At 41.1% G+C, this 26,879-nt stretch overlaps 1 protein-coding gene across 10 annotated transcripts in view; it reads right to left on the bottom strand.

Moving 5' to 3' along the window:
* ADAM22 (ADAM metallopeptidase domain 22) overlaps positions 1-26,879 on the bottom strand; it is a 184,783-nt gene that overhangs the window by 125,115 nt on the left and 32,789 nt on the right. For all 10 annotated transcript variants that reach the window (XM_059712222.1, XM_059712223.1, XM_059712224.1 and 7 more), the window contains exon 3: positions 20,749-20,825. In XM_059712222.1, the coding sequence (XP_059568205.1) occupies positions 20,749-20,825 (77 nt within the window). The remainder of the gene's footprint in view (positions 1-20,748; positions 20,826-26,879) is intronic.

Genomic DNA, 26,879 nt, shown 5'->3' with positions numbered 1-26,879 from the left:
AATGAACAGGCAGTTGAGTTGCTTGAAAAAATCTGATTATGAAAAGGAGTTAATCATAATAATCATACTAAAAAATGATTTAAATTCTTACTGATTTGACATGAAATACTGACATCAGTGAAGATAATGCAAAACCATAGTATGTCACTAAATGAGGACACTGATGACAAGCCATTTAACGAGGCTCATTCATTTAGAGTATTTCAGATTTGTCAATGTCCCCCACAAACTTGAAATGCCATAAAATGATATAACTTATTATAATAGGTTGTCCCAAATTTGATTTAAAAAATCCCCCAAATTTATCAGACATTATTAATAAAAAGATAAAAAAAACTGAAAGAAAATTTTCTATCAACAACTGAAAACAAATTTCAATCAAATTTCATACTGCTGGTAAGACTGAATTATCTCCACATTCTCTCTATAGAAAATAATATTTCATATTAAGAGGGGTAATTAGATAGTATGCAACCACAACATGTTGATTAAAATAAAGTATTAAAATAGTGGTTCTCAACCTTTTTTTGGCCATGCCCCACCCAAGCATCTCTAAAATCCTGATGCCCCCTCTGTAACATATAATTCTTATTATTCAAAAAGTGACTCCTATTCACATGGAGGAAGCCTAAAAGGCCATTAATTTGGTCTAAACAAGCTTCTAAAGAACATGGCATCCATGAAAGAGAAAAATAAAAGAAAAAAAAGGACATTTGAAGTAGTGAGGAAGAAATCACTAAGAAATTGTTAAAAAATTATCAACACTAATAAAAGAGAAAAATGGTAATTGGCGTACGAGCTACCCTTTTCATTGGCTAATCAGGGCTATATGCAAATTAACTGCCAACTAAGATTGGCAGTTAACTGCCAACTAAGATTGGCAGTTAACTGCCAACAAGATGGCGGTTAATTTGCATATGTAGGCACAATGCAGGGAGGCGAAAGGGAAAGCAGGAAGAAGCCCCCTGCCACTGACAGTGATCGGAAACACAGGGGGGAGCTAAGAGCTGGGGGGCAGGGCAAAGGCGGCCCTGGGGCCGCCTTTGCCCTGCCCCCCAGCCATGATCGGAGAATCAGGCGCCTTTTCCGCCCTGGCCAGTGATAGCAGGAAGTAGGGGTGGAGCCAGCGATGGGAGCTGGACACGGTCGAAGCTGGCAGTCCCAGGAGCTAGGGGTCCCTTGCCTGGGCCTAAAGCGAAGCCCACGATTGTGGGGCCGCTGCAGCTGCGGGTCCCCGCTGCCCGGGCCGGACGCCTAGGCCAGAGGCGTCAGGCCTGGGCAAGGGGCCGATCCTGCGATTGGAGGGTGATGGGGGTCAACGCCTGAGGGCTCCCAGTATGTGAGAGGGGGCAGGCTGGGCTGAGGGACACTCCCCCCCCCCACACACACACACACACACACCCAGTGCACGAATTTCGTGCACCGGGCCCCTAGTAATAATATAAAGTGATATGAAAAAATAGCAAATGAAGTTTCAAAACATATAATAGAGAACTGAAATGCATAAATATGTCACAACATATACTTATGTACTGTATATGAGGCCCTTAGAACCATGAGAAATGCAAAAAAAATCACTGTTAATAACTCATTCTCAAATTGCCCCCCTGTGAGGTGTGTGCCCCATGTTGGGAACCACTGTATTAAAGAGATGTGTCAGGCAATTCATTAATATTTTTGCATTATTTTTCTGGAATTTGTAATGTTTCTTATATTTGTTAGATTCTTAAATGTATATTTTCTTTTCTTATTCTATATGAATATGATTATTTATATCTAAACTTTGTAATTTTGAATGTTATTCTTTAAAAGGGCTATCAAAATTATATAACTTTCAGGTCTTATGGAATCTGTGTCCAACCATGGATTCTTAATCTATGTAATAAAAGGCCAATGGCTGTGACGACCAAAATGACCAAACGAACGGTCACCAGGAAGTGCATGGAGCACATCTCGGTCCCTCTCCTGCACTCCTATCATAGCAAGGCTGGTGGCTGGCAGGCGGGAGGGGTGGCAGGCGGATGGGTGGGGAGAGGCGGGCATGGCAAGAGAGGCAGGACCTGATCCGCAGCTGCCGCGGAGGCTGTGGACCAGGCCTGGAGATAGGTCTGGAGAGAGAGACAGCTGTCAGCAGGGCCCTTCTGGATTTCCCAGAAGAGTCAATGGCTGCCTAGGAGGCGGAGCTATTGACACTGACTGGCATAGAAACTGACCAATCAGAACCTAATCTGGGTGAACTGTGAAGGCAGAACCTAAGGTGGGGGCGGAGGAGGGGTTTTAAGGGCAACAGCTGTTTGGTGTAAGGTGTAAGAAAGCGGTTCAATTTTTTAATAACTGGTTTGGCAGTACAGTGCATATGGCTGGCTATCAGTCCAGATATAGGGATTATGTATTTTTGTCTGCCAAAAGCATCTCCTTCTGCTGAAAAGTCTTCCCCCCACTCAGCCCATTTAAGCAGTCCTATCCTATATAATCTATCTATACTAATAAAGGGTAATATGCTAATTAGACCAGGTCAACCGGCCACCTTCCAGATGTCCGACTTCCTTCCAGACAAAGCCATGGTAATGGGGGCCGAGGCAGAGGCAGTTAGGGGAGAGATCAGGCTGGCAAGGGAGAGAAGTTGGGGCAAAATCAGGCTGGCAGGGGGTTAGGGGCAAGATCAGGCTGGCAGGGGGTTAGGGGTGATCAGGCCGGCAGGGGAGGGCAGTTGGGGGCAATCAGGCTAGCAGGAGAGGGCTGTTGGGGGTGACCAGGCTGGCAAGGGAGGGCAGTTGGGGGTGAGATTAGACCAGCAGGGGAGGGAAGTTGGGGGCGAGATCAGGCTAGCAGGGGAGGATAGTTGGGGGCAACCAGGCCATCAGGGGAGGGCAGTTGGGGGTGACCAGGCCTGCAGGGGAGGGCATTTGGGGGCGACCAGGCCTGCAGGGGAGGGCAGTTGTGATCCAGAAGATATAACAGCCATTTCCACCAAAAAATAATAATCCTATCTAATAAAGAGGGAATATGCTAATTGACCCTCATGCCGTTGCAAAGATGGTGGCGCCCACCGCCAATAAGGAGGGAATATGCTAATTGACTGCCCCTCCCTCAAAGATGGCGGCACCCACAGCCAATAAAAAGGGAATATGCTAATTGACTGCCCCGTCCTCAAAGATGGCGGTGCCCACAGCCACAAGATGGCCGGCAGGGGAGGGCAGTTGGGGGCAACCGGGCCAGCAGGGGAGGGCAGTTGGGAGCGATCGGGCCAGCAGGGGAGCAGTTAGGCATCGATCAGGCTGGCAGGGGAGTGGTTAGGGGGTGATCAGGCTGGCAGGCAGGCAAGCAGTTGGGAGCCAGCAGTCCCAGATTGTGAGAGGGATGTCTGACTGCCGGTTTAGTTGGACATCCCCTGAGGGGTCCCAGATTAGAGAGGGTGCAGGCTGGACTGAGGGACAGCCCCCCCCCTCCAGTGCACAAATTTCATACACTGGGCCTCTAGTAATAATAATAATAATACACGATGGAGAAAGTTTGAAAAATGCTCTTTACCTCAGTGCCTTTTAACATGTGCGTATCTGTCACCAAACTGACAGACTAACAGGTACCAAGTTGAAAAAGGAATCCAGGTCTCCAGTGCATGAGAAGGCCTCTCAGAGCAGATGCCAAGGCAGCCTTTCAGGAAGAGAAGTCTGCTTCTCTGACCTTCAGATCCCCAACACAGCCCCAGCTGCCAAACTTCCTTCTTAAATGGTCTCTCCCAGGCCTGTGTTTGCCTGTCTGCCAGGTGCAAGCAACCATAGAGACCCCGCTTCCTGGGTGCTTCCTAGAGACAGGAAGGAGGGCAATTTCTCGGGTGCCACACACGCATCCACATAGGACTCCCAGAGGCGGACGGACGCAGAGCGTTGCCCAAATGTCTCTGACCACAGGAACTTTTCTTTTCTTTCTTTTCTTTTTTTAAATATATTTTATTGATTTTTTTTTTACAGAGAGGAAGGGAGAGGGATAGAGTTAGAAACATCGATGAGAGAGAAACATTGGCCAGCTGCCTCCTGCACACACCCTACTGGGGATGTGCCCACAACCAAGGTACATGCCCTTGACCAGAATCGAACCTGGGACCCTTGAGTCTGCAGGTCGATGCTCTATCCACGGAGCCAAACCGGTTAGGGCAGGAACTTTTCTTTAGGAACACTGAAAATCATCTCTAGAAATACCAGCTGCCCTTAAATAGTTACATCTATTTCCTAAGAAGTCACACCATGAAATAGCTGAGTTACGGCAGGACCGCCACCAGCCCACTTGATTCCCAGGTAAAGCCTCATCTCTAATACTGAGCTGTTGTTTAAGTAATTGTAATAACTTGCAGTTGTGATAGCTGAGCAAGTTACCTAACTTCTCTAAGCTTGAGTTTCCCTATCTGTAAAAGGGAATTATCATGAGGTTTAAATGAAAAGATGAATATAAGTTTCTAGAACAAAGAAGGCCATTTTTAATTCTCAGTTTCTTTCCTGGGTTATAGCTACTTAACTTTCTGCCTTTCTAAGTCTCTTTTAAGTTTGTTTATTCCAAATCTTCTAACACTCTCTGTTCTCCACAGGGACAGCCTCTTGCAGCTGTCTGCTTTTCCCAAATAATATTTTATTAGTTTTCATAATTTTCCCTACTTCAATTCTTTTCATTCTGACTCCACTTAGTCACTGAAAATTAGACTCATTTCATAATTTGTGTGCTACTTTTTTGGCAATAACATGTACATTTCTAACTAAAGATTCCAATGCTTCACAAATTACATCCTTTTCTTATTTCAACCAGGGACAGTTTTCCTAATCCTATTATCCCTTTGAACTGAACTCAACCTCCTTAAATATGAATTGTTTCTTGGGTTAAGATCAATAAGGAAGTGAAAACAGTCTCAGAACATGGTCCTCTAATACTGCGGTCAGCATCACTAGGTATGATGATTCTCTTTCAAGCTGCATAAAGGAGAGAATTCCACCTCACCCAGATTGGCAGCAAAATTATTAAAGAAAAATTCCCTTTAAAATTTGGCTTTCTTGGTTTTTATGAATGCCCATTTAACTATTTTTTAACTTTTAAGCCATTAAGTATTGTCTTGTTCAGTGGGCAATTGTCCTCATGGCACCGAATTCCAACTTTGGTAAAGTGTGCCCTGAAAGTCCTTTGGGGAATCCCCTTCCCCACATTCAGCTCCTGTGGTTTAGGAGGGATCAATTCCACACCCAGCAACTGGGGTAGGTCCAGATCAGCCTCAGCCAATGGCCATGTTACATTTCCTGGTTATGGTACTTGGTTCAGGGATGGGCATGTGATTCAATCAAAGTTGGTGGAAGACAATGAGACGTACTGAGACAAAGGGAGGCACTAGATTGAACTTGAGGCACACCACCTATGGTGGCCAGAGACACACAATGAGTTAGAAAACAAAGATGGTGAGGAGCAGAGCTAAGGGTGAACAGCAACAGTCCTGAGTCTGAAAACTAGGATTGCCTCTGGATTTAGCCATGAGCCGAAAAATCCCTTTCTCCTTTGCAGATCTGAGTTGAATTTTTGTCATTTACAAATGAAAGACTGCAACTGATACACATCATATTTGATCACACTACAAAGTTTTACAGTGGTTCTCAACCTGTGGGTCGAGACCCCTTTGGCAGTCGAACGACCCTTTCACACGGGTCGCCTAAGACCATCCAGCATATCAGATATTTACATTACGATTCATAACAGTAGCAACATGACAGTTATGAAGTAGCAACAAAAATAATTTTATGGTTGGGTCACAACATGAGGAACTGTATTTAAAGGGCCAGAAGGTTGAGAACCACTGGAATATTAGCTTTTCACAACAACTTTACCAGGTCAAGCAGAGCAAGAACATTCACCATTTAAAGTAAAAGAAACTGACCTCCAGAGAGATTATACAGCATGGCCAGGGTTACATAATTAGGAAGTTACACACCTCCAGCTCAAACCTGGGTCTTCTGAGTCCCTGCCCTGTTATCATTTTTACTTTCCTACAAACATTATAGAAACTCCAATGTGGTATTTCTACTTGTCTCATATTGTTAGTGCTTCACCCAAATGCTCACCTGTTGGTAATTAAGAGAATTACAGACATTGTTAGGCACCATGGGGAACAATAGGGAAATGCTCACTGTCTGTAAGCTTGGCCTTGAAAATGCAAAGTTTTTCAGTGGCAGCACATATTGTGCCACACACCAATTCTAGCATTAAAGATCAAAACGTTATCTCCTTCTACCCTCTTTCCTCTGGCTTTGGAGTGAGCAGCAGACTCCAGGTATAAACACAAGCCTATAAAATCAGGAAATCAGAGAGCCTTGGTGGGGCCTTCTGTAAAGAGACAGTGAGCCTGAGCTGGTTTTGCTCAGTGGATAGACCACCGACCTGAGGACTGAAGGGTCCCAGGTTCGATTCCAGTTGAGGCAGCCAATCAATGATTCTCTCATCATTGATGTTTCTATCTCTCCCTTCCTCTAAGAAATCAATAAAAATATTTTTTAAAAAAATAAAGAGAATTATATCTCAGTAGAGAGAACCAAGATGGCGGCATAGGTTAACGCCAGAGTTTGCTGCTTTGAACAACTACTTCAAAAGTGAAACCAAAAAACGGAAGGGACATCACCCAGAACCACAGGAACGCTGGCTGAGTGGAAGTCCTACAACTAGGAGGAAAGAGAAACGCACACGGACACTCAGAGGAGGCGCAGTGGTGAAGTCAAATTCTGAGGTGCGGAGTGCGCGGAGCGGGCTGGCGGCGGAGGGCGCGGTTGTTGTTTTCAATCGGGAGGGAGTCGCAGACTCTGAGCTCCAGATCCGGGCGAGTCTTTAGGGACCCAGACTCAAACGGGAGAAGCGGGACTGTCTGGCTTCGGTCAGAGCGAGTGCAGCTTTCTCTCCGAGCTTTGCAGCGGGTGCTGGGACTCTTAGAGGCAGAGCCCCTTGGGACAGGACTGAGAGCCGCCATAACTGCTCTCTCCGGCCCACCCTGTTGATCCTGTGTGACCCGCCCCGCCCAAGCCCTGCACAGAGGCATTTGCCGGATAGCCTCAGGCAAAGGCTAGATTAGCACCTCCCTAGAGGACAGAAGTTCTCTCACTGCTGACACAGCTGATTCTCATAGCCACTTGGCCTGGAGGTCAAACCCTCCCTGGAATTAGCTACAACAATCAAGATTTATCTATAAGACTGCGAACAAAGACCACTAGGGGGTGCACCAAGGAAGCATAACAAAATGCGGAGACAAAGAAACAGGACAAAATTGTCAATGGAAGAAATAGAGTTCAGAACCACACTTTTAAGGTCTCTCAAGAACTGTTTAGAAGCTGCCGATAAACTTAATGAGCTCTACACGAAAACTAATAAGACCCTCGATCTTATATTGGGGAACCAACGAGAAATTAAGCACACACAGACTGAAATAACGAATATTATACAGACGCCCGACAGCAGACCAGAGGAGCGCAAGAATCAAGTCAATGATTTGAAATGCGAGGAAGCAAAAAACATCCAACCGGAAAAGCAAAATGAAAAAAGAATCCAAAAATGCGAGGATAGTGTAAGGAGCCTCTGGGACAGCTTCAAGCGTACCAACATCAGAATTATAGGGGTGCCAGAAGATGAGAGAGAGCAAGATATTGAAAACCTATTTGAAGAAATAATGACAGAAAACTTCCCCCACCTGGTGAAAGAAATGAACTTACAGGTCCAAGAAGCGCGGAGAACCCCAAACAAAAGGAATCCAAAGAGGACCACACCAAGACACATCATCATTAAAATGCCAAGAGCAAAAGATAAAGAGAGAATCTTAAAAACAGCAAGAGAAAGAAACTCAGTTACCTACAAGGGAATACCCATACGACTGTCAGCTGATTTCTCAACAGAAACTTTGCAGGCCAGAAGGGAGTGGCAAGAAATATTCAAAGTGATGAATACCAAGAACCTACAACCAAGATTACTTTATCCAGCAAAGATATCATTCAGAATTGAAGGTCAGATAAAGAGCTTCACAGATAAGGAAAAGCTAAAGGAGTTCATCACCACCAAACCAGGATTATATGAAATGCTGAAAGGTATCCTTTAAGAAGAGGAAGAGGAAGAAAAAGGTAAAGATACAAATTATGAACAACAAATATGCATCTATCAACAAGTGAATCTAAGAATCAAGTGAATAAATAATCTGATGAACAGAATGAACTGTTGATTATAATAGAATCAGGGACATAGAAAGGGAATGGTCTGACTATTCTTGGGGGGGAAAGGGGTGTGGGAGATGTGGGAAGAGACTGGACAAAAATCGTGCACCTATGGATGAGGACAGTGGGTGGGGAGTGAGGGCGGAGGGTGGGGCGGGAACTGGGAGGAGGGGAGTTATGGGGGGAAAAAAAAAGGAACAAATGTAATAATCTGAACAATAAAGATTTAATTAAAAAAATAAATAAATAAATAAAGAGATGGTAATACACTAGCTCTCTAATCAAAAAGGAATTATTTATTCCTAAACATCTTGGCCTTTGAATTTCCAGTGTCTTTCATTCTATCTTTGACAACAGCTTATATATTATTTACCTGCATGTTTCTATACCTTCTGGCTAAAAGATAAGCAGATACCAGAGCAAGTGCCTTCTAACCAATCTCAATTTTTCTGAGCCACAATTATAGAAGCAATTCTAAGATAACATCATCTTAATACCTGACTTGGAATTTCGTCTATAAAACAAAAACAAATAATAAACAACCAAAAGAGATAGACAACAACCTTCCTTGAGACCAGGATAAAAACAAAATCTTGTTTCTGTTTTCTCAACTTCCTAACTTCCCAACATATCACAGTTAATTAAATTGTGTTTATTCCTACTGAGAGAAATATGAATTTTCCTACGCTTTTGTATAAATGGACAGACATTCAAATAATCATATTCAGTGTAGTCATCTCTCTCAAACCTTCATTTGTAAAGTTATTTTTGTCAAGGAATCCATGTTACGTAAAATGAAACTTTGTTGAATCATAAAGTTGTTCTCTCAAAGCCAAAGTTTTTAAAATTATATCATAATAAATCATGAATAACTAGAATGATTTCTTTGTGAATATAAAAACAGGAACACAATAAAGATATTAGAAACTCTTTAGTCTTTGTTTCACATTTACTTTCCCAAACTATGCACAATCCTGAATATGCATACCTGTTTAGTTGTTTTTTTTTTAAAATCCCCTGTGACAATTATAAAATGGAAAACAATAAGATCACTTTAGTAGCAATTTGGAAGTGATTCCTATTCAGACACTTATTACAGCTGTGTTTCTCAAGTGTTAGTTAAAATACTTCTCTGAAAACTACACTGATTTGCCGTTCGTTCTAATTGATGCATATTTTTATATCTCTGTACAGTTGCTTTCTGTCAACACTTTACTACATAGAGAAAATAGACACAAAAACAGCGAGGAGAAACTTAAGCAGATATCAGCAGGGGAGCTGTGTAAAGAAATGTTCCAGTACCAGGAAAATGCATTATTATTGTCAGCACTTAAGAATGACTGCTAAGTTTGTAAACTGTGTCATTTTGAGAGATGGCAATTTAAGGAAATTATGTTTTATAAAGACATCCAAGAATGAAATGTTCAATTGGGACTCTGTTCTTATGGTTTAACCAATAGAAGGGAAAAAAAAGATCCTAAAATAATGAATATTTTAATGCCATATAACTGATAGTCTAAATACAAATTAATTTTGGTAACAAGTAAAGCATCATAAATTGTCTCTGTAAGAAGCTTTAAAATGTCTTAATTAGTTCCAAAAGCACTTGTAAGTCTATAATTATCTATAATTGTCTATAATAATAAAAGCATAATATGCTAATTAGACCAGATGTCCTTCCGGACGACATTGCAGACGAAGCCAGGGCTGCAAGGGAAACCTGGGTCCCGGGTGCCTGCGGGCGGCCGGAGGGAAGCCCAGGTCCCAGGTGCTGGAGGGAAGCCGGTGCCAGCAGCTGGGGGAAGGAAGGCCTACTCTTGCACCAGTTTCAAGAATCGGACCTCCAGTTTATTATAAACAACTATCTTAACAGGGTGGGACGGGATACTAGAGTTTAAATCCCAGATCTACTTCCAAATAGATGTTTCTTTGATGAATAGAGAAATCGACTTTGAAGTCAGAATCAAGTTCAAATTCCAGTTCCACACTGACTAGCCATGTGACCCTGAGCAAGTTACTCAGTATCCCTCATCCCTGATTCCAGCAACTATAAAATGGAAAAATAATCTACACAGGCTGTAAGATTAAACTACACACATACACGTGTCATGTGACCATGTGTAAAATGAATAGTATAGTGTTTGATGTTATCTTTCAGCCTTTTTCTTCTTATCTGTAACATTGATGCCTCTTTCTGCATCTTTAAAACAATAAATCTATGTTGAAAGTCCCTTTAAGCTCTCTAAGTATGAATCTGGAGAACATGTAATATCCCTTCTCTCACGTAGTGAGTGTTACACATGTACCATTTCACAGTATTTATAAATACAAATATAAATGTTTTTAAAAATATCTTTCACCAGTAACATTTTATAACACATTCAAAATCTCTTTAACAACCCTGAGGCCAGCTGTGTTTTGTACATAATACATTTTTTATTTTTTACTTTAGAAAGGTAACAATATGCATATATCATACTAGGGGCCCAGTGCACGAATTCATGCACCTTGAAAGGAACTCTGGGCCACGAGGCTGCGGTGGGCACAGGGGTGGGTCTCAGCCCATCCTCTGTGCCCCCACCTGCCCCTCCCACCACAGCCCCCAGTCCCCTTCTGCCGGCAGCCCCTCTCCTGCCGCCACCACTTCCACATGCTGATGGTGCGGAGTGATTAGGGCCAGTGACAGTAGCTGATGCGAGCTGCGGCTGCTGCTCTGCTTATCCCTCAGGAGCAGAGGGATGTGGAGAAGCCCTCGGGGTGATCGGGGCTTGCAGCTGCTGCTTGCACCCGCTAATGGCGCTGAACAATAGGGACCAGTGCCCAGTGACAGCAGTGAGTGCAAGTGGGGCCATTGCCAACAGCAGGTGTGAGAAGCAGCTGCTGGCCCTGATTGCCCCTCAGGAGCAGGGGTAGGTGGGGAAGCCCTGGGGGGCAATTGGGGCTGGCAGCTTCAACTCACACCCGCTGACAGCGCCAAGCAATTAGGACCGGCACCTGGCATCGGCAGTGGGTGTGAGCAGCGGCTCTGGTGCTGGAGTGGGTGCGAGTGGGGCCGTCGCTCGCAGCAGTGCAAGTGGGACCAGTGCCAGAAGCAGGTGCAAGTGCCTGGCAGGCCTGTGGCATGCGGGAGCAAAGAATTTTTAGTAACCAACAGAGGCCCTCCCCAATAACACCAACTGGCACCCTACCTTGGTCTGGCACCCTGCTCATCTGCTCCACCATCCCACCTCGGCCAAAGCCCGCCATGTTCCACGCATACCCCCTAGTGGCCAGCGCACAGAATAGTGATCAGTTGTTCAGTTGTTTGGTTGTTCCGCCATTCAGTCTATTTGCATATTAGGGTTTTATATAGAGAGATATTACATAACACTCCCTGCAGGATCAAGGACAATGTCCTATAACCAAACTTACTGATATCTATGTACCAAATGCTAATCACAGTAACTGGAATAAATACTAAACAGTTTAATGCAGTGTGATAGGCACAACTCTCAAGATATCCCCAAGATTCCCATTCTCCAATTAGTCCATCAGATTCTAATCTAGATACTGCATGAAGAGACTTTGCAGATAGAATTAAGGTTACTAATCAGTTGATTTTAAAATAGGGAGATTATCCTAGATCATTTGGGTAGATCCAATATAATCACATGGGTCCTTAAAAGCAGAAGAGGAAGGCGGAAGATTCCATGGGAGAGAGACAGTGGACGGGGAAGGCAGAGAAAAGATGAGGCAGCAGGGAGGAATCAGAGAGATTCAAAGCCTGAGAGGGACTTGACTGGCCACTGCTACTTTTCAAGGAGACAGGGGTTCACTGGCCAAGAAATATGGGTGGCCTCCAGAATAACCCATGCCCCACAGCCAGCAGGAAGTGAGGACCTCAGTCCTACAATCTCAAGGAACTGAATTTTGCCAACAACCTAAAAGTGCTTGGAAGTAGAGTCTTCTCCAAAAGAGCCTCAGGGAAGGAGCTCAGCCTGTTGACATCCTGACTGAGGCCTGTGAGACTCTAAGCGGGGACCCAGCTGAGCTGGACGTCTGACACCTGGAAGCTGGAGACAATCAAGGGGTGTTGTTTTAAAAGCCGTGAAATTTAGGGTGATTTGTTATGGCAGGGTAATTTGTTATGATTGCTCAAAACTAATATGTATATGTTCAAGTGAGGTTTTTAATAACAAATGAGTTGCTGGAAATTTACAAAACCTGTGTTTTCAGAGCACTGGGGAGTTTCAGAATTGCCCAGAAGGGATTCAGAACTGTTGATTTCTGTTATTTAAGTTTGTTCAGTGAGCTTACCAAGTTAATAAACACTAATAAGGCTTTGAAACATTCACTAACCACCTTGTTATATATGCTCTAAAATAATCTCAGTGTCTAACTCCCTTTTAGTCCTAAAGGTTTCAAAGTTAGCCAGTGCCTCTAAGAGAGCTGACCTCCCAGCAACTATTTAAAGGAAAGTGCCTCTTGTAGCTAATAATAGCCAAACACTTGCTGAACACTTCCATACCCAAGCACTGATCTGGGTCATGTACATAAACCCATTGAACCTGCCAACCACCTTATGAGAAAAGTACTGCTACCTTCCCTATTTTACAGGTGGAGAAACTGACTTGCCCAGGGTCATACAGCTAGCAACTGGCATAGTTTCTAAACCTAGGCAGTCTAGCTATAAAGTCTACGTTGCTAACCACTCCAGCTGGGTGCCTCTCTGTTGGTACCCGTACCATTTAATCAAACACCTACAACTGGCACAACAAATACAAAATACCTGCTATGTTGGGATGTATAGGCTAAATGTTTTTCTCTCTACAAATTTCTGCATTGATCCTCAAATGCCAATAATGTTTCCTTTGGGAAACATAGTGCATGAGCCAGCCAACCAGCAAAATCTACTATCCAACCCTGGCCGGTTTTGCTCAGTCGTTAGAGCATCAGCCCTCAGACTGAAAGGTCAAGGGTTCAATTCTGGGTCAAGGACATGTACCCCGGTTGCAGGCTCCCCAGCCCCAGTGGGAGCACATGCAGGAGGCAACCATTCAATGTGTCTCTCTCATGTCGACGTTTCTCTTCCCCCACCCCTCTTTCCGCCACCCGCTCCCCCAAGTCCCTCCCCTCCACTCTCTAAAAATTATGGAAAAAATATCCTTGGGTGATGATTATAAAATAAAATCTGCTATCCATGGTTTCCTGTTGTGCAGCCTTTTCTCTCCTATTATATTGGAAAGTCATGATAACTATTGATTCTAAAATCCCAATAACCTGTTGTCATGGACATACCCCTATTATTGCAAAATAAACTCACAGTGACTGACTGAGAGGCTCACTCACAATTTTCCAGCTCTCAAATACACCTCAGGTCAGAGCAAACCACACAGGGCCCAGTGGGAAGACTTCGTCAACCTAATTTGTAATAGCCAGGCATGTTTAGAAAAAGTAAACAACGAAACTAGTCATATTTATCTATAGAATTGATCCAGAAGACATTATCTTTATTATAAGTGAGAACAGTTACTCAGTACTGAACGTTAAACAAAACAAGTCCCTATATAAGAGGATGGGTGGCATATACTGGTAGGTACAGGGTTAGGCACCGAGTATATCATGATCATAATAAGATATTGGCAGGAGGTGAATGTCAGAGGGGAAAAAAAAACACTAGATCAGTGGTTCTCAAACTTGAACAGAGATCAGAATCACCCAGAGGGCTTGTTAAAACACACTTTCCTGGGCTCCACCCCATCGGAAGTTCTGATTCCATAGGTCTGGGTGAGAATCTTGAATGTTTGTTTCTAAGTTCCCAGATGAGATCAAGGCTGTTGGTCCAGGAACCGCACTAGAAACCACACACTAACCCAGCTATTGATAGTTTATAAAACTTCCCAGTTTATTGTAATATGCAGTCAGAGTTGAGATTGCTGGGTTAGGAACACTGTTAATGAGGAAGAGATTAATGTAGAAACCAACGTTATATGACTAACCTATCACAACAGGTAAGAAGCCCTTGGGAGGGTGGGTTTGCAGACTAGTTTATGGACATCAATGGAGAGCCCTTCTGGACACTGCCCAGTAGCAATCAATGGTGCACGTGGGGAAAGCCCTAAGCCTCTCCATCCAGGCACTGTGATTCCCACGATCACTCTTGCAGAGGGAGGGATAATTCCACATCTGTTACTTCTCTCAATTCCTCTGGAATTCATATCCATAGCCATGTGTTACTAGTTAACTAAGTGGCCTTTTAAAAACCACTGCCAGAGGTCTGTTTCCAAGCCACTTCACCACTTCAGCTTTGAAGAATATCTATTCACATAAAATTTTAATTAGGGAGTTCGTGCAATTGTGCACTTTAAATGCAAGGTGCATAGCAAAGTGAGAAGTGGGATTTTCTTTGACCTCTATTAAGCTTGGTTGTCGGTTACAATCTGAGCCACAAGCTTTATAAGATGAATCAAGGTGGGAACAAAATGAAAAAAAAAATTAAAGATATGAATTAGATCCGCACCAAATCAGATCCACAGAGACAGAAAGTAATGGGGGGGGGAGGGGATTACTCAAGTGACAACAGGATACCTGATCTACACAGATAAAGTTTGGCTGAAAAATGACAATCAACCATTTTCACTATAGAATTGACTTCAATGAATACAACACTATTCAAATAATTTTAAAAAGATTTTTAGCATGTTGTTTACTTCAGAAAACATAGAAACATTCATTATTAAAACTGTCTGGTTTTGTTCTTTTTTCTAAATGCTTGATTGTTCTGAATTTCTCAGTGAAGGCTGGTATAAATCTGGGTTCACAGGCTCCAAGCATCCTTCAGTAGAGCAAGTTCTGTGCATATCATGCATTTGGTACAGTGAAATGTGAGAGACATCACAGTGCTCAAAAGCCTTCCCTGACTTCCTAGCTGGCCTGCAATAACTACCTTTTAGAGTCAGTCCATTGTGTCACCCAAAGAGGCAGGAATACCTCTAAAAAATGACATATATGGACTAAGAAGGGGACTAGACCAGGCCAATACATCATCATGGAATAGTTTTATTAGAGAACAGGTGATTAACAGGACCAAGGGAGCTGTAAACATTCTATTTACACACTGTAAATAGAGCATTAAGTAAATGAGACTCTTCCAGATCTAACCTCCAATCCCAGTTGAATTCACACCACCTTTTACCCACTGTGATTCCCACTTTTCTTGCAAATTCAGGAGTCCCAGTGCAAAGCAAGCAAGAGGTAACTAGTAGGCAAATGGTTCTAAGTGAGAGAAGACAAGACTGGTCCCATTTGAAGTGATTTGGGGTTTTCCTTGTCTGACCTTGCTCCTACCCACCTCCGTGCCCTTCCCCCTGCCATCACTACACCACCTCCCATTCTGCATGGGCAACCCCATCTGCTGACAGCTTCATGTTTAAGTCCCTAGCAGTCCTCCCCACCCACCACTGTGAAATAGGGGGGAAACGAGGATCATAACAGAAAGAAATTATTTTCGTTGTTATTGGAGTAAGAAGATAAAGAGGGAGAGGATTTATAACATACAGTCAAAATTTAGAAACAGAATCATCTCAGATCTGAAAACTATACCACAGAATCCATTCCAAAAAACAGGTTATAAAATAGATTCTTTCTTCCTAATTATGTTTCACATCCTAACACAACCAACCACAGTCCATGTGGAACATTTGGTTCTTTGTGGAGTGTGTATGTGTGTGTGTGTGTGTCCACATGTGTGGTTTGTTTTTCTCAAGTCACCTGTAGTAAAAGAATCAAGGAGTGCCCTGGTCAGTTTTCCCAGTGGTTAGAGCATCAGCCTGCAGAGCAGAGGGTCATGAGTTCGATTCCCAGTCAAGAGCATGTCCCTCGGTTGTGGGTTTGATCCCTGTCTCTCACATCAATATTTTTCTCCCCACTCCTCCCTTTCTTCACTTTGTCTGAAAATGAATTTAAAAAATATCTTCCAGTGAAGATAAAAAAAAGAATCAAGAAGTAATGAATGAAATTTTTTCAATATTTATGCATTCTTTTGTGCAGTTTAATTACCCACGTCTTAACGAAAATGAGAACGATTGCAGGATAAGACTCGGCTTACATTGCTCAAATAATATAATTAATTGTCTTTATTGAGCCTTTTTCATTCTGAGAAATGCTTCACAATAAAATATAATACCAGATGCTGACCTCTGGAAAGGTCCAATGTGGCCTCAGGACTAGTGTGACCAGGCCAGGCCATATGTTTGGTTTTATTAATATATCTGTCCTGAAGAGTGAAATTTTATGACTGTGTAACCCCATGAAGGGACTGAAAATTGTTTTCTGCCCTCATAATCTTGACAAAATAGGAACTGGCTGTGCTTTTCATTTTTAACCATTCCATATTGTTTATCTGCCTCCTGTAGAAGTTACAACCCAAAGGTTGAACTCTTGTGTAATTTGGTTAAAATCTTGTTTACTGAACATTCAAAAGGAATATTATGTAATGACACTTTCCTTTGCATTCCAATCTAAAAATGCATATTATTGGATCTATTCTTCAAATAGACTCCAGCTATATAAACTTATTTAGTTTCTCTCCAGTTTAAAACATAACAAACAAATAAAAAAAAAAAACTCAACCTGTTCCACAGCCCTAAAATTGCTTCATGAGAAAAAAAAACCTTTAAAGAGCATATTCAATTTTTTATCTTCCTGTTCCTTAACCGACACAACCACAAGATAATATATAACCTGAAACCATGAAATAAAAACATTCTCAAAAAAATAAGAAAAATATAAACTTCGTATTAAATCATCTGGGCTCTCAGAGCATAAAGAAATTAGCTACCTGCCACCTGTGTTTAATATAGATGCCCAAAAGCAATTGTATATTTCTCATTCCTTTTATGCTATTATTTTATCCTTTGTACCTCTTGTAATTTTAAATTCTCATTGCAATAAGAAGAAAAATGCCCAAGGAGGTTTTTGCCAGTATCGCAAAAGAAATTCTGTTTGCACTCCTAGTTTTCTGTTTCATGCTCTGATACACATGGTCATATGTATTTCTCCTTCAGGAACAGAGCAGAACATTTTAGGGCTCAGATTTCTCCAAAGGAAGTAAGGTGATTTGGGCAAAATGAACATGAATACTGAAAGTCAAGGTGTTACAAATGTCAGAAACCATGGTGGGGGCTAGCCACAGAACAATGATTTAAAGGAGGGATGGGAAAGAATCATTGAAATAGAAGCCTCAAAACCTGACTTATAAGTTTACACCTAAAGATATATGCTCAGCTTTTAGAGGCTAGTCCCAAACATTTATCATTTTCTTCTTTTTTGTTGCTTCACTCTTCTCTGACTGTTGCTTCACTCCATCTTCATCCAGTCATCTCCTCGGTCACCTGGCTAATTCTAGCCCCTGGTTTTCAATTCAATATGACTGCCTGGCAATTTTCCACCTACTCTATACTAAGGCTACAGCAAGGAAAGAAAGAAAATCTCTGCCCTCAAAGAGCTGACATTCTAGTGGGAGGAAAAAAAAATAAAGTGAATAATTAAAACACAGGCTATTAGTGCATGATATGAAGATGCTAGCAGTCAAATTTTTTTGCCCTGCAAAAATGACAACATCATTCTGTTGCCAGAAAAGGGACCTGGCCCTGAGTGGGTCTACCTAGGGCCAGCCTGGAGTGTGTAGGAAAGATGTCACAACATGAGTCCAGGTGATTTTGAGAGTATGTTCATTAAAGCTGGGGACAGTGGGACAAGGAAAGGCCTAGGATAGAAGAAACTGCAGGAGACAGCCAAGGCAGGGATGCTTCGGCTCACTGAAAATGTGATAGGAAAGAAATGAGCCTAGCAGGGCTGCTTCAGCTCACTGAGACATCAGAGAAAAGGGGGCCTTGAGGGCAGGTTCAGGGGGTGAGCGCAGGATGAGCTGCCACTGCTCATTGCTCCCTCGGTTGCAAGCCTCCTGGGAACCCTTGGCGTTTAGGATACTGCCTGTGGGGGAAGGAGAGAGGGGAAGGAAAGGCACAGGTGCGCTCAAGCCCAGGGGGAGGAGTGCATGCTGGGTCCTTTGTTTTGAGGGTTTTTATCTCTCTCTTGCAGGCCACATTCTTTTTTTTTTTTTTCATACTATCTTGTTTAATTGGCTGATTCAAGACTTGTTCAAGAGCATCATTAATCACAGGATATTAGGAACCAAAGACAATGACATTACTGACAAAATACAAATATGTGCCAAAAAAATTCAAGGTGGACATTTTCCTTTATTTATTTATTTGTTTGTTTGTTTGTTTGTTTATGTTAATCCTCTTAGCGGAGGTCTTAGGGGAGGGCTTCAGCAGAATACGCATCAGTTTCCTGCCCTGGTGTTGATCACTGGGTTTTGCTGCTTTTCTGGGAGATGACCCTCTGTATCCAGCTGTAAATTGCTCAGCAGGTTTGTTCCACTCTCTGCCTCAGTTTCCCCATTCTACTTGCCAAGGAGTTTTCCTAGCTTCATACTATCCTGCCTCAATACGAGTCAAACTACATATTAAATGGTGATGAATAATATTTTTAAAATGAAGCAGGGCAGAACAGGTAGTAGTATTCATGCGGGAGCAAGGGCAAAGAGGATTACGACTTAAGATAGGGCAACCTGTCTCCAGGTGGTGTAATTATGCCAAGTATTTACATCAGGCAGGAATATAAGATACAGATCATATTAATAGAGTCTTACTCTCACGCTATAAAATTAGGTTAAAAATACATGTGGTGTAAAACATTTAATTATATATATCTAACTCTAGGCCATTAATTTTTTAAAATATATTTTTACTGATTTCAGAGAGGAAGGGAGAGAGGATAGAAACATTAATGATGAGAGAGAGTCATTGACCAGCTGCCTCCTGCATGCCCCCTACTGGGGATGGAGCCTGCAACCAAGGCATGTGCCCTTGACTGGAATCAAACCCAGTACCCTTCAGTCCTCAGGCTGATGCTCTATCCATTGAGCCAAACTGGCTAGGGCTAGGCCATTAATTAAAAAAAAAAAAAGAAAGAAACAAACTCTATTTTAATGAGCATAGTAGAAATACAATTTATGTTACATTTTAAATATATACTTTATCAAAGAAGAAAGTAAGAAAACAATTTCCATCTAACACCACGCTTTTTCATATTCAAATTGTTGGTGAACTTCAAAAATGTGGAGAGAGAGGTGAATTACTCACAAAATGTACCATTTGAGACAGCTTAATGACAAAATAAACTAATGCATGGCTTAAACATCAACACAGCAAAAATGGTATTACCACAAATTTGTACATAAATTCCATAAAAATTAGGACACTATTAAGATTAATTATTAATTTAACATTGAACATGGACGGAAATGACTGACCTAGCTCAATAATCTAACAGTTTCTATGTGCCTGTTCTCCAAAAGAATTCTCTAAACCAACACTGTCAAACAGAACTTTCTGCAATGATGGAAATGTACTGACTTGTCCAATAAGATAACCAGTAACCACATATGGCTAGTGAGCATTAGGAATGTGGAGAATGCAACAGAAAAATAGAATCTCAAATTTTATTTAAAGAGGCTAGTGGCTACTTATCCAGATATCACAGCTCTAAGTCCTGCCTCTTATGTCATTTTTATAGTCTTCCATTCACCTGGTTTCCCAATGTAGACAATTTAGGCTTTAGTTCTCACTCTAGATCTACATTTCTGTCCTTCTGGCCTCAAATTTTCTTCCTGAGCTGGTGCATAGCTAGCTGATTTCAGCAAAGCTGCTGGCCACTGCTGCTCAGCTCACAAACACTGGCTGGCAGAGCATGGTCTCTTTCCACTTGCCCATGATGAGAAGTGGGATACAAATGCTTTTTAAAAAGGTGAACAGACAACCCAAAGTCCTGTAAGACTTATTAGACACTAGACTTACCCAAAGGGAAGAGATTAAATCCAGTGATTAAACAAAAACCACTTCTAAACCTAAAATTCTGTTATTCCAAACCCCAAATTCCAGGTAGACAGGCAAATGACAATTTCCAAAATTATATGTCCTTACCAAATAATCCCAGTACCCTAAACCTCACAGAAATCAACTCCCAACTCAAAGCATCCCAAAGGCATTATTAAGAATAACGGACACAGCCAATCCTCTGAGTCATTGAGCAAAAGGGTAGCTTTCTCTTAAGAAGGAAATTTTAATACTAAAAGTATTATTTTCACAATTTGTTGTCATTCATAGAAACTTAGGTCACAGGTATTTTTATGCAAAATAGTGGAGTAGGTCTTGCCCTCCATATTACATTCTCAAATCTGTTCTGACTTCAATTTCAAATGGATATCCATTTCCTGTTACTTGCCAGACTTAATACTTACAATAGATATCATATTAATAGATATAACAGATATTATATTAATAGATGTACTAGTTTTAAACGTATTATTTAACTGATATAGGAAGATGAAGTAAAATACAGTAAGAAAACAAAACTTCACAGAAGGATAACAAGGTAGATTCAATGGGTATCGGACAAAAGTGAATACAGCTCAACAAAGACTTACTGGTTTAGCACGACATCAAGAATAAATGATGTTCCAAAGGCATCGACCTGGAAGCTTGCCTGGTTAACATGAGTCAACTGCAATATTAAAAAGATAAAAGGTATTTATTATTCAGCATAGTGATCAGATGATAAGCATTTCTTAGGTCACTTTTAAAAAAATGTATGGTATCCTAATTTAGAAAACAACAATTCAACATGGACATCAAATTAAAAAAAAAGTAAAATGTGCACCTTCTTAGAAGCCAAGCATTCACCAGTCTGAAGTAAAGCACCACCTAACCAAGGAGGGTCAGTGCCCTACCTTTCCACTTTATCTCAAGTAGCTACACATTTCATTTCCAAGAAGACCGACCTTTCTTCAGTTTATTCTATATTAAATGACTGGCTCCTTTAAAATTAAGCCTTGTACATTAAAAAATAGAGCAAAATAGGTTCAAGAGTAAGATAATATGGTGAATATGATCTAAAAATACTTTTCATCCTGTCACAAATACAAACTTTAAAAATATTTCAGTTCTAATTATCCAGAGGGAAAAGAAAAAAACATTATCCAGAGAAATAAATACATAATTAATTAATTAAAATTCTTTCCATTCTAATTAAGCAGACATAATTTCATAGAGGTTTCCCTGTCTTCCTAAGAGCAAAACTGAACCTCTGTACATCTACTGCAAATATCGCCTATCAAAATTTTCTTGGAAAAATGAAATCACTATTTCCAACACCATTCTTGGAACTCCCAGAGAAAATCATAAGGGATTCTAAACTAAACAATATAGAGAGTTACCAAGAACATAATTTCAACATGTTGAATAATCATGTGCATTAACTGAAAAGAGGGAGGAAGCAAAACTGCTCCTTCTGTTTGACTCCCCAAATACTAAGAATACCTATATCTTAGTAGGACTATGAATTTTTGAAATTTTTATTTGTATGTTTCTATAGTATCCAAAATCCCTAAAATAAACATGTATAATTCCTGCAGTGAGAAAAAAGCAAACACTATTTTAGAGATAAAAACCGTCTGAGCAACTGCACTCATGTAGCACATGAAACAGATGGTGAACCAGTGCAACTTAGGAAGGGGCATCCCAGGATTCTGTGAGGCATGAAGGGCACCTGAACCACCCCTGGGACTTTCACACACAGTGAGCTTATGGCACTAGGTGAAAGGAGAGCACTTAATGATAATAAAGCTTTACGAAAAGAAATGATAACTCTTCTGTTTCAAATTATTTAAAAGTAATAGGGGGTGGAACAATGCAATAGCTCAATTTCAAACATATTCCAATCCTCATGAAACCCCAAGGATGAAGAACTATCTGGTTACCTTTCAGCCTCATTACCTTCATTAACCCTTCATTCTTCCCAATAACACTGAGCTATCATCAAACTCTCGCCTCTTTTTTATTTTTATGGCCATTCTTGGAGCCACACCTTATTCTCTATTTCCACATCTGCCTCCAGAGATCATATCTTCCTCGCTCTTTTTAAAATTAACTCCTTACCAAAATCCCAAATGTAAGCCGCAAATTTTCCAATCCCAAATGTAAGCCCCAGAAGATTCAATTACAAACCTTCTCTCCCTGAATATCAAGATCTTCCACAGTCACCTCCCCCACCCCAGATATAATGGCACCCAAGTTCCCAAGAATCCACCCACACTGCCTCTGCACTGTTCTCCTTTCTGCTCTTTAATTCCACAAGCGAGGTATGTTCCAACTTTTTATGTGACTTTCACTCATCACTTCCGCTGAGTGCTTTTCTGAACCAGGCCCTGATCTCTCCCAATGTCATTTCCCAAAATGGCCCTCTCCATCCTTCTAGACTTTGATCAAGTTCCTCCTTGTATTAGTCTGCCAAGGGCTACCATAGCAGAGGACCATAGACTAGGAGGCTTACACAACAGAAATTTTCTTTCTCAGAGTCCTGGAGGCTGTGATAACCTGGTCATTATTTAACAGGAAAGGAGGAAAGGGAAGACTAGGTATAGGCAGGCCATTTGGGCAGCTTTGTCAAAAAGCTGCATTGAACACTCTCCACATCTCTTCCCCACTAATCGATGCGGGTAGGGACTGGACAAAGGCAGTTTAGACGCATGCCCAGTAAGGTCTGAGTGACGTGAGAAGATGCCTACCTGTCTGCTCATCAATCACACCTGGAAGCCAGTCAGTGGCCAAGATGGGTGTGATCACTGCAAGAGTGCAAAGCCTGAGTACTTAAACTTCCAAACAACGAAGTTCTCTCTCTCTCTCTCTGCTGGAACCTCAGCTGCACCTTTTCCAAGACTGGCTTAAGGGGCAGGAGACTTTAAGGGAACCTGAGAAATGTAACTTTAGGCAAATAAAGCCTGTTTCCACACATTTTCTAAGATGTCACAAGAACCTCACTCCCACGAGTGACAGGGAAGTTTAATTCTCTGGTAACAGCCAGAAGTCCAAGATTAAAGTGTTGTCCTCAGGCCCCTCTCCTTGGTTTGCAGACAGCCACCTTCCAACTGTGTCCTCACATGACCTTTTCTCTATGTGTGTGCATCCCTGGCATAACTATCGTTTTCTCTTCTCTCTCTCTGTCTCTCTCAGTGTGTGTGCATGTGTGTGTGTGTGTGAGCGCGTGTGCACGCACGCACATGTCTGTTCTTGTAAGGCAGCGGTTCTCAACCTGTGGGTCGCCAACCTCTGGGTCGCGACCCCTTTGGGGGTCGAACGACCCTTTCACAGGGGTCGCCTAAGACCATTGGAAAACACATACATAATTACATATTGTTTTGTGATTAATCACTATGCTTTAATTATGTTCAATTTGTAACAATGAAAATACATCCTGCATATCAGATCTTTACATTAGGATTCATAACAGTAGCAAAATTACAGTTATGAAGTAGCAACGAAAATAATTTTATGGTTGGGGGTCACCACAACATGAGGAACTGTATATTAAAGGGTCGCGGCATTGGGAAGGTTGAGAACCACTGTAAGGGCACCAGTCACATTGGATTAAGGCCCACACTTGTGACCTGAAGAAAAGGCTGCATGCCAAGGAATGCTGTAAGCCTTTATAAACTGGAAAAAGCAAGGAACGATTCTCTCCTGGAGCCTCTGGAAGGAGCACAGCCCTGCCAAGACTTTCATCTTAGCCTTTAAGATCCACTTTGGGCTTTTGATCTCCAGAACTTTAAGACAATTATTTTTTGTTGGTTTATTGACAGCATGTTTAACTGCTACTTGCCCTTAATTACCTCTTTAAAAGCTCTATCTCCATATACAGTCACCTTAGAGGTTAGGGCTTTGACATATACATTTTGGAAGGGACACAGTTCAGCCCAAACACTCCTCTTCCACAAGGTCGTCCCAGTGTCTTCCCACCTCTGTCTTCCCTCCTCCTCAGTACGGTTCAGTTTGATATCAGGGCCTCAGGACTGACCAGCATCGGGTATTCAATAAGTATTTCCTGACTAATTGATTTGAGTGTTTGCTTTATTAATCACCTGGATGCATAAATGAACAACAATTGAACAGCTATCAATTACTTGCATATAAAATGCAGTCCTTCCATCAGGGTTGTTCCTAATGCCATGTCAATGGACAATGCCTTCCCTTTTGTATGAAAGCTCTTTGAGTTTCCTGAAGTGCCATGTTTTGGGAATAGACCGAGGAAAGCTCTTATGTATTTTGCTTACCAGCATTGACTGTCCCAACTAAAATGAGCCTCTCGCTCTCTCCTCCATTTTTTCTCTGGATGTATTATGGTGAACAGGGCAGAGGCCACATGTTAATCATCATGGTAAGATTACAGCTTGGATCAGGATAACGTTACCATCCCTTTTCAGCAAGATAGTTACTGTTTGCATTAATTCTGTCTAATTCTTATATTTTTCTTATGTTACATCTGGTCTTTTATTTCATTGATTTCACCCATGCATAGCCTAAGGAGAAATCCATTACTAAACTCAAAAGAAAATCTATTGACAGCAAGTTTAACTGCTGTTTAGTAAAAAAAAAAAATTGTATTATTGATAGGAATAGGAGTGTATTAATATAGTTTTCATGTAAAAAAGGCTTCCTTAGACCGTATTCAGATTGATTCAGTCAACAAACATATTCTGAGAGTCTCTCATATTTACTACTTTAGGTTATCTGAAATAATAAATTAGAGTTACCCCGAATTCATGCAGTACTAACAATCTAGCTTATTATTCAACACTACGGAAGCGAGCCAGGACGACCATCAGAAACTTCATCTTAGACCGGGCCTTTTAAATGTAAAGGAAAAGAAAACAAAGGTTTGAGAAGATAGAACTAGTATAATATCAGGATTTTCCTTTGGGGAGAGGTGCCTAACATATATAGCCAAAGAAAAATTCTAATATTTATTAACTTTAACTTGAAGATTAAAGGCTAAATGTCTCTCAGAAATATTTGAAAAATATAAATTGAAATGCAGTCTTTCAAATTACTACATAGGCATGATTTGTTATTTTAAAACTATTCATCAAACACTTTCGTATCATATCATCATAGTGAGAGAACCCCTAGAACACATATGATACAACAGCCTTATTTTACAAATAAGGAAACCAAGGGAAGGAAGTGCGGGCCAATGTCCTTCCAAGGTCACATTCCTTGGAAGCAGAGCAGGCATTCTGCCTCCTGGCAGGCCGTTTCTCATGCTTCATCCTTGCTTCTATTCTGCAGCTCAGAGGAGCTTGCAGGTTTCTTAGAGTCATGAAAATGCATTTTAAAGCACATAAAAAATTAAACAATGAAAAAAAATCTTTAGAACTCTGTTTTTATTAAAAAAAAATCAATAATGTCACCACATCTGACACATGTTCTAAGGCCAATTTGATTACCACCTTAGAAATGACAAATAATGGTTTAAAATATAAATGCAAATCTATTTTTAAAGGAAAAAACTGCACGTTTATGGTAAAATGTGTGTGCATTTGTACATTTTAAGGTTTTGGACAAGCAGTGAGACAGACATTTATAAAAGCCATGAAACAAAAGATTGAGGGGGGGAAATGCAAAAGTATAAAATAACCAGATGGCAAGCAAACTTAATAAATCAATATAATTGCATAAGGATAAATTTTAATTTCAAATTTCAAAAATGAATCATAGAATTTTAGGACCAGAAGAATCTGATATGATCTCCAGATTGAGGCCTGTTTATTATTCATGGCAATAGCTGAAATCTAACTGCGAAGTTAATATAAGCCCCCTGCTCCTTATGTATTTTGCTTCTTGGCAGCCAGTCTTTTTCTCCTCCTATCTCCTAGAACCAATCAGCTGGGGCCAACCTACATACCCCAAAGAACAAATACAAGTGAACTTTTCAAGACTGCCGTATTCATAACCACTTTTTAAAGCAAAGGTGACACTAAAACTTTCATGGCAGAATCAGAACTTTGACACAAGCAGAAAGATAAGGTAATTTGGGTTTTAATTAAGCCCAATTTGAATAATGAACCAATGAATACTAGTGGGTGGGAGTATTGCCAGTCAAATTATATTGTGCAACATAGTAACTGGGAAAGTAATGAACATTATTTAAAAGAAGTCTATAATGAAAGTAACAGAATCTTTAGCTATTCTGTATTCTAAATACTTCTTTACCATGTGATTACTTCAAATCAGATATATTTTTTTTAATCCTCACCTGAGGATATTTTTCCATTGATTTTTAAAGAGAGTAGAAGGGAAGGGGAGAGAAAGAAACATCAATGTGAGAAAGACACATCGATTGGTTGTCTCCCACACTCTCCCCAACCGGGCCAAGGATCAAGCCTGCAAATGAGGTATGTGCCCTTGACCAGAATCCTTCAGTCCGAGGGCCAATGCTCTATCCACTGAGCCAATCCAGTCAGGGCTACTTCAACTTGTTGTTGTTTTTTTTTAAAAAAAATACAAGTATTATTCCTGATGTCTAATATTGAGTTCAATTAAAAAAATAATATGCCAATAATCACTAATATATATTATCCCTCTTTTTCTACATCAGAAAATTAAGAAAATTAGTGCTTTTCTATTCATATGTCTATATCTATGACTTTATGTTAAATATCTCTCCCCTTTCCACCTGGTCAAGTCAATCATGTCTATAGTTTTCATAAGGTGCATAATATAT

Source organism: Myotis daubentonii, chromosome 10, assembly GCF_963259705.1.
Source record: "Myotis daubentonii chromosome 10, mMyoDau2.1, whole genome shotgun sequence".
NCBI classification, from domain to species: Eukaryota; Metazoa; Chordata; class Mammalia; order Chiroptera; family Vespertilionidae; genus Myotis; species Myotis daubentonii.
The sequence above is the reverse complement of the archived record's forward strand: the minus strand, read 5'-3'. Positions and strand labels throughout refer to the sequence as shown.